We start from the raw sequence: 8,627 nt of genomic DNA, 5'->3' as shown, positions 1-8,627 counted from the left end.
CGAGAATTTTTTATTTATGGTTAGTTAATAATTTTGCTCTACATGTATTTAAATTAATTTGGAATAGCTATTTAGCTTATAGGTAAGCAATCATCATTTGCCCTTTTCCACCCTTTGTTGCTTTCTTTAATGTTTTGTTTTGGATAGAATTTTAGTATGTTTGAATAGTTAATAGTCTATTACTTTTTAATTATTATAAATATTTTCATGAATGTTGTTGCTTTTTTTTTTGAGTAATAGGGATAGAAAAGTTCAAAATAGAATCTTTAAATATTTAAATTTTTAGGGTGTTGTAATATCATTATTTTATATTTACTTAATAATGTCATTCTGCATGTTTGCTCCATTTGTATGTATATATGGTTGCTATTGGATCTTGACATGAAAAAAGCTAAGGGAGAAATTGAAGACATTTGTTAAAATTCAAATATCATAATGTGAAAAATAACCAATTCTTTATTACTTGTATTAACATCATAGTTACAATTAAAAGAAACATATTTTTTAAGAGTTTTTAATTGTTGAAAGAAATTTACTTATATGTTTTGGAGCTTTTAATATACACCTGCTGCAAGTGATATATTTTTGAGTGCTAACAATATTCAAGCATTTTCTAGATATGCAGTTCTAATGTCATTTGATGACCATTTTTCACCTTTTATATTTGTAGTTTGTATCTCAACTTTTTTGATACACTCGAAGTTTTATGAGCAATTAACCCAATATCAACATCTAACATATCTAATAAGGCTTTGAAGGTGAGCTTCTATTATGAATGCCCAATGACTTAAAAATTCAGTTCTTTCCATTCCACAAGAGTATATGCAAAATTCTTATTGAAAAGTATTATAGTAGACATCTCTAATTTTTTGATATAATTAATTAGCAAGAAATTTGTATTTGCATGTATCCATTTTTTTGTTATGCAGATGCAACATTTATTCTACTAAGATCTAGAGTCATATTTACTTAATATTAATTTCCTAAATACGTTAACATAATAAAAAAGATAATGTATGTAATATGTTATTATTTAAACCTAATGACATTCAAATACTTATACTTTCTTTGTGCAAGATTCATCTTAATTTCCATCTATAGTTTTTCTTTCCTTTGTTTCTTAATGTCTCATATATATGAATTGGGACATCATTTTTCTAATGTGTTGAAATTAATTGAAATGGTATAAATTACTATTCCATGATATCTCCTATCATTTGAATATTGCTTTCACAACCTATCGACATACCCTTGCACCTCCCTCTCTCCAAGTGCTAGTTGGGAATCCTTTTATGAGGAAAGGAACATTATTGTGACGCCTCTTTTCCCAATAAGGGGTTAAACCTAGCTCACTTTCACTCCATCCAACTATTTATTCAAAGGACACGGAGAAAACTGGAATACTGGGCCACGTGGCAAAATCAGAGGACATCGATCTTGTGATGGCGAAATCAAGGGTGTCGCTTCGTTTGCACTAATTTGATTTGTTTGATGTTTCCTTCGTGACCGTGACCTAATCTGGTTATTTCTCCCCCACTTTAACCAAAGCAGGTCACACAACTCCGATCTACTTCGCGCAGTTTAATCCATCGGAAATGGTAAGCCCCTATTTTTTTCTCATCCCCTCTCTTCTGGGTTCTGTACCTTACTATTGCTCTTGATTTTACTGTAAAAACCTTGAAGAGACGACTGGGGTGGCTTAAAGCAACTAAAGAAGTAAATCTAAACGGAGTGAAAGTGCGCGGCTTTAGAATTTAGAGTTTTTAGGTTGGGGTGATAGGTTTAATAAGCCTTCAGGGCGCATCAGCTTTTGATTCTTAATGGACGTAGCTGCTTTTTTGTGCATGTGAGCTTAATAAAGAAGTAGCGTTCTCATATGCTGGCGGCTTTTGCTGTCTAGACAGCAATTCAAAATATTTTACGTTCTTATATTTCAGATGTCACTCGGCTTGGAGTCTTAACACAGGCATTGCTAACATTCTAGTTTTTTTAATCCAATGCTGGAAACATGATTGTAATTTTAAGTTGAACCCATGGTGAAATCCTTTATAATCCCCGAATTTTTAATATTATATTCCATTATTTTGATAGAAATTTGGGTTGCTAGAATTAAAGTGGTGCCGATAGAATCTAGCGGGGAATTGATGACTATTACTGCCTAGTTGCAATCTGTACATTCGTTGTTAAAAATGATGTCTCTTCCATTAAGACAAGAATAAGGGGATAAAGGTATCACCAAAAGATCTAGTTTTCCTCAATTTATAAGACACATTAGATTATGGAACCACCTCAACACAAATCTGATCAACACCTCCTAACAAGAGGGATGTTTATTCAAGATTTTTCTTTTGGATTTCTATTCCTTTGCTTCTTAGAATTGAGAAAAGGATATATAAAAACAGTAATTCAAATAATTAATTGAGATAGGAAATGATCTAATCAAGCTGAAAAGTAGATGTAGAAGAAGATTAATGAGGATTTGTATGCACCTGGAATTAGAATAGGAGATGTGAAGATTCAGATTTGAATCTCTGACTAAAAAAATCCCGAAAACACCTGTATCTGATAACCTGAGATCCTGAGAGTTGTATCTGTCCGTACATTCAATTTCACTGAATTCTATTGGCTACAGGACATCTGAGACGTTTTGTACTCCCGGTTTCTATTGGGACAAGTTGCAGAGTGGTTGTCTCAGGGCAAAGACTATATAAAATTTCTGACAGCTGATTCCAGGGTCTTCTGCACCTGCAAATCTGAGAAGTGTGTGTGTGGGTGGTTATACAGAAACTTCCCTTGGTCAACCTCCAGTTTGGTGATTCCCACCTCCACAGATAGCCAGTATAACAACAGAGATAAAAGTGTGTAGTGCTCTTGAGTTTAAAATATATCTAAATTGCTATGAGCTAAAGTGTATAAATGTAATGTAAATATCTACCTTAGTGTGATGGAGTAACCCTATAAGGAAATGCAATCAATGTGTGATTGGAAATATATAGCAAGTATAGATTTGAAGCACAGGTATGTAGACTTCAGGATAATTAGAAGCCACACCCAATCCTAAGAGGAAGAGTACAAGTCAGTCATCAGTCGGGGATCTCCTTGTCATATTCATAATCCTTTTGAAGCTTCATCTTGATGTTGAAAATTGAAATGATAGAAGATTGATAATTTCTTGATTCGCAAGTCCTCACTTCATGGGATGTCTTCAAATTGGGGCTTCAACCTTGCAATTGTTTTCATCTTGCCAAAATGAAGTGTGAGGCTTGTTTTCATACCAAATCGGGAGATAAAATTGAGAGAGCCATTTGTAAATCTTAAACCTCCACTAAATCAGTGAGATGGGTACCCATTTCAAATTTGTGCCCAATTGTCAGGGTACATTACATTTGAAATGTCATGTACCGCCCAATCAGGGCCCAAATCCGGACCATGTGTCCTGATCAGTTAAGAGATGTGGGATTAGAATAGGCAGCCAGTTTCAAAGTCAGGATAGAATGTAAAGGTCACAAATGGTAACATAGGGCCTAGGTGATGAAATAAATTCTTTAATTGTAGGAAAAGTAGAAGAGCACAGTTATGGGGGTTTACCTCAATTTTAAATGGAATTGAATTGACAGAAGACCTATATTTGAATTTAAGTGCTCATTAAGTGCAATTATGTAGTCCTATTATTTATGCTACAATGAAACCACACTAAGGTAGGTGCTAAACAATTGTGTAATTGTACAAGTCTCAGGTGCTTACAATTTATGACAGTACAGTAGACAAACAAGAGATGTGAGTTATTGTTAAAGATTTAAGATTTTCACAGTCAGACATATTATCATGTATCTGGATACCACTGTTTATAGTTATTAATTCCTATAGAAGCAGGCTATTGTGTCCAAAAATACAGTTGATGCAACTGAAACATTAGGAGTTAATGGATGATAGGAATTTCAAGAGTTGCCAACTAAGGGCAGCCTAAATTGGTGGAACTTAGATGTGCTAATAACAATTGCAATTCCAAATGGTTATCAAACTGACTGATGAATGAGAACAATATAATTCAACATGGTTCACTAAAGCAGAGAACAGATGACATAAATTTAAGTGTGTGTATTATCACATGCTATCTACATAAGTTTAGTACGTAATGTGTCTCTGCCTGCTGCTTTGGAATCCCGAGACAAGCTGTTATATAGGAGTGTGCTGGTTCCTAGGGATGTGCATGAACTCACTGTATTCCAGTGTCAAGGTGTGCCTTAAGAGACATGGATAAAACTTCGCAACCTATGATTTAGTATTTGGCAAAAAGCAATTGTAATTAACCAGGCAAATAGATGTATTCAAGCATACAAACACACACAGTTACCCATTCATATATGATTCATTAATGACAGCTTTAAATTTCAGTGAAGCTGAACACCGAAACTTTCTGCTTGTTTCAGTAGGCAACCAGATTGACTGTACAATTCAATTACAAATTTAAAAGTTTTAGAACTTAATTCTAGGACAGAACTGCTCTTACCTAGTAAACCAAAAGAATGTTCAGTTGTAGGGCATTGCAATTGGATCCAGTTCAGTTGCCAATTTTGCATAAATAAGTACCTCATTAATCTCAGTTTACCCATAGTGCAATGTAAGCCTCAGTATACCTGTTATAGTATAATACAGTACTATCAAAATGTGTCCTGAAGTTAATCACAGAAAAAAGTCTCTTTAATAATGGAATCTTTGCTTGAGCCTCAGATGACAAGCATAATTTTTAGAGCAGAGAAACATCACCCAAGAATTATAAATGTTAAGTATTCCTGTGCAGATAGTTGAGGGACTTTACATATTTGTGCCAAATATAGAAATGAAGTCTGTTTAAGAGGACAGAGGTGTATGCATCAGATAGGTAGTTTGCCACATAAAAGGAACTATTGTTTTTGAGAAAGGCTAGATATCAAATTTTCTTAGAAACCCTTTTCATTATTGCCATTATGAGAGAATATTTGGTTTATTCATAATTATGCGCATGGTTGTTACATGCAACAGGCCCATCAGTTTGTGAATGATTTGGTTGATTGTTCATAAAAAATGATAATGGCCAGACCAAGAATTCAGCTTCTATATAAATTATGCCTTTTTGAAAGAATCTGTTGTGTATCCCGTTCAGGGATGACAGGTAATTTTTATAGTCATATAAGCATTTTATTCATGACTACAGAAATGCTATTAAATGTTATTATTGTTATTTGGCAGAAGGAGATGTATTGAATAGGCAGATTAGCTTAAAACCCTTAGAGTATTTCAAAAAATCTAAAATTGTCATGAACGTCAGCAGATATAGCTCACAGCTAAATTTAGTACATGAAGTAAGAGTCGGATGACTGTGCCCTTAGATTTTAATGTCTCAAGGTGAATAAATGAAGAGTCTAGAATCATATTGCGGAAGAGTTGGAATTATTCAGACTGTAGGAATCTGATTATTTGATGTTTAAAGGATTTTGTTTCTTATGGGTTTGTGTATCATGAGCCAACCTTCTGAATTTATTGGACAGTCTAAATTTTGACATGTTATATATTTAGGCCAGTACCATGGTTCTCCTTATCTACAATATTCCTTTAGCTACTCCAATACCAGATTGCATCAATATCTGTAATGATCTTGCTTTGAGAATTTTAGGATAATATATTGGAAGGCCCTATAGTTGGCAAATAAGCTCTAATATCATCATCTTAAACTTCCTTCCACTTAATCTGTGGCATCCAATATGAAGAAAGCTTGTTTTGGTTTGTAATTCTCTATAATTATGTGAGAGTATCTGTTTTGTTGTTGTTGCCATATCATTAATTACAGTTACATAGGTGTTTGTGTAAGACCCATCAACTGGTTGACAATCCAAATTCCAGGGAAGTACTGCAAAGAGACTTTTTGAGGGGCATTCTAATGGTAGACATGTATGCGAAGTTGCGAACTCAATCAATTTAGTCTAGATTAGTGCGTGCTTAAATTTCTTGTAATTGATCTGTTAGAGCCAGTAATTTGGTTGTTCAGACTAGGATATGATTCTATTGGAGATGAAGGTAGGTGTACATGATATGAGGTGCTCTACAGTTAGAAGATTAGTGCTTAGTGCTAATGAGACAGAATGCTGTTGCTAACATTTATGTCAAGTCTTGTATAGATAGCCTATTTTATGAGGATTATTAACATTGAGTTTGCATGCTTTCTAATCATTTTCTTTGGATGTGGCAGGCAAAACGAACAAAAAAGGTTGGCATTGTTGGGAAATACGGTGAGTATATGTTGTATGCTTGTACATATGAAATCTATGTTCATTTGTACATATGTGTGACTATGCATATATTTGACCATTTCTGGCAAGTCTCTTTTTTTGGTGGACAATAAATGAGAAATGAGGTTACATGCTGCTTAATTTCAGGTACAAGGTATGGTGCCAGTTTAAGAAAGCAGATCAAGAAGATGGAAGTCAGCCAGCATTCCAAGTATTTTTGTGAATTCTGTGGCAAGGTTAGATAATTCTCACTATGACTTTCCTGTTGCTTAACTTGTGTCAAGCTCCAAATGGGCTCGTCAATTTTGTAGACTGGATGGATTGAGAAATTTTCTTTCTCATTTTGGTTGAATGGGCTACTGTTGTACTGTTCCCTTTGGCTAAGAGATTTGATGCTTTAACATGCATATACTCTCCAGTTTGCAGTGAAGAGGAAAGCTGTTGGGATCTGGGGCTGTAAGGATTGTGGGAAAGTAAAGGCAGGTGGCGCATACACGTTAAAGTAAGTACCTTAAAGTCAGCCATTTTACATGTGACCTTAACCTTTTTTTGTACACACAGACTAATCTAAATGGTTTCAAATAGTTTTACATTTACATGAAGTTTTTGAGTAGTTATAGTTTAGATAATTTGTTGTGTAATCCTACTCAAGTTCTCATGATCTTTTTGTTGTTTATGTTTTTGTAGCACTCCTAGTGCTGTCACAGTGCGCAGCACCATTAGAAGGTTGAGGGAGCAGACAGAGAGCTGATTCTTTTCACCTATTTTTCACGATTTTAGAAGTTTTTAATTAGGTAGTAAGGAGGAAGGCTCTCGAACCAAATGTTGTTTTGAAGGGCCAAAATTAATCCTTGTGAAAATTTCCTCCAATTTTTGTTGTTCTGAAACTGTCCTAGTAATTTTTATTGAGTTTGTGTTGTTGGTCGGCAATTTATAACTATTGTGTTCAACTTTCAAAATGCTTGAAATGGAAATATAATATAGAAAAACTTTACAAGTTCAAGAAAATGTAAGCTTCCTATATCTTTTAATTTCAAATATTCTTGTTGAATGGCTTATCGGTCCTTTCTATGGCTAGTGCTAAAGGCTAGATCAAGTGCATTATCTAAACCTTGATATAATAAAATGCCTCATCTAAAGCCTGAAAACTATTTCAATTTGAACATCAAGCCAAGGATTTACCTTTTAAACATAATTTATAAGCATTCATTTTTCGTATTGCTGAGTTTATATTTTAAGAGTTGTATGTGCAAACCTCGTCCTAAACGTTGTTGATAATCATTTTCAAAGTTAGTAAAGTTGAAAATGCCGTCCAAAACCATTGCAATCCTGAAGGTATTACAATCAAAATATAGCTTAAAACATAGCTTAGAAAGTAAGCATGGCAATTCTTACAATTCAAACATAGCTTTATAGTGTTTTTAACATTTACTTTCAAATAGTGCTCCACAGGGACACGTCCCCACCCTTTTTTGGCTCCTACTCGTATTAGGGATGAAATGGGGACACGGGGATTTCCCGTCCCCAAATTTGTTTTTCTTTTCCGAAAAAAGGGGACATTTTCGAATCGGAACTTTGAGATCAGCAGGGTACGGGTGGACAGCTAGAATTTGCAAAGGAGCGGAGCAGCAAGAGGAGGAGCAACTAGTCAAGGAGTGAACAATGAACAATAGTTGAAAGATGAAATTATGGCATCAAATTTACTTGATTTAGACTCTTAGACATACCATCTACTGATTATGGACAGCCATATATTATTGTGTTCTCCTATGTATATACTGCTTAGTAGTCTAGTTATTTATTCACTTTTTAATATTATTATGAACAGCTGATTATGGAGTTGGACTTCTATGTTCTTGTTTAGTATTTACTGTTAATTATTTTAGTTATAATAGAGTGTCCATCGTTTACATTTCAATATATAATGTCATTTCATGCATGAAACTTGGAGCTTTTGGGCATTTTCACTATTCACTATATTTTCACAATGAAAGTATTTGAATTTCATTAATTTGCTATGTATTGAGCTTCTAAAATGTCTATGGTTTATCAATGTTATGAGATGAATATTTGAATTCTCCCCTTCTACATAAAAATTCTCCTATGTTTTTAATAGCTGCCCCCTTACGTCTTGTCCAAATTTTGGCTTTGATCACACGTCTCTGACCTGTAAAATGTTCCCATCCCGGAAACTCCGTGGAACATAGCTTTCAAAAACTGTGTGCAAATGTCAAAGAATAATGAGGAACAAAGGGACTCACTTATTTTATTTCAGCTATGTTACTAATATCAGGGTAAAACAATAAGATGCTAATTATGTCAAAAATATTATGTGGGCCTCGATATTAATACTATCATCTC

At 34.1% G+C, this 8,627-nt stretch overlaps 1 protein-coding gene across 2 annotated transcripts; it reads left to right on the top strand.

The window, feature by feature from the left end:
• Positions 1–1,487: 1,487 nt before the first annotated feature.
• On the top strand, positions 1,488–7,322 carry LOC149543120 (large ribosomal subunit protein eL43). 2 transcript variants are annotated; one of them, XM_089798030.1, is made up of 5 exons: positions 1,488–1,598; positions 6,227–6,266; positions 6,414–6,502; positions 6,686–6,768; positions 6,954–7,322. In XM_089798030.1, the coding sequence occupies exons 1-5, from the start codon at positions 1,596–1,598 to the stop codon at positions 7,015–7,017; spliced, it is 279 nt and encodes a 92-aa protein (XP_089654156.1). In that variant the 5' UTR covers positions 1,488–1,595; the 3' UTR covers positions 7,018–7,322. The 2 variants fall into 2 exon arrangements, with proteins under 2 accessions (XP_089654156.1, XP_089654155.1); XM_089798029.1 differs by lacking the exon at positions 1,488–1,598 and having other exon boundaries at positions 6,203–6,266.
• The last annotated feature ends 1,305 nt before the right edge of the window (positions 7,323–8,627 follow it).

The sequence above is a fragment of the Cupressus sempervirens genome, chromosome 8 (genome assembly GCF_028749045.1).
Source record: "Cupressus sempervirens isolate cs-2001-9-10 chromosome 8, ASM2874904v1, whole genome shotgun sequence".
In the NCBI taxonomy this organism is placed as follows: Eukaryota; Viridiplantae; Streptophyta; class Pinopsida; order Cupressales; family Cupressaceae; genus Cupressus; species Cupressus sempervirens.
This window is presented reverse-complemented; position numbering and strand designations above follow the sequence as displayed.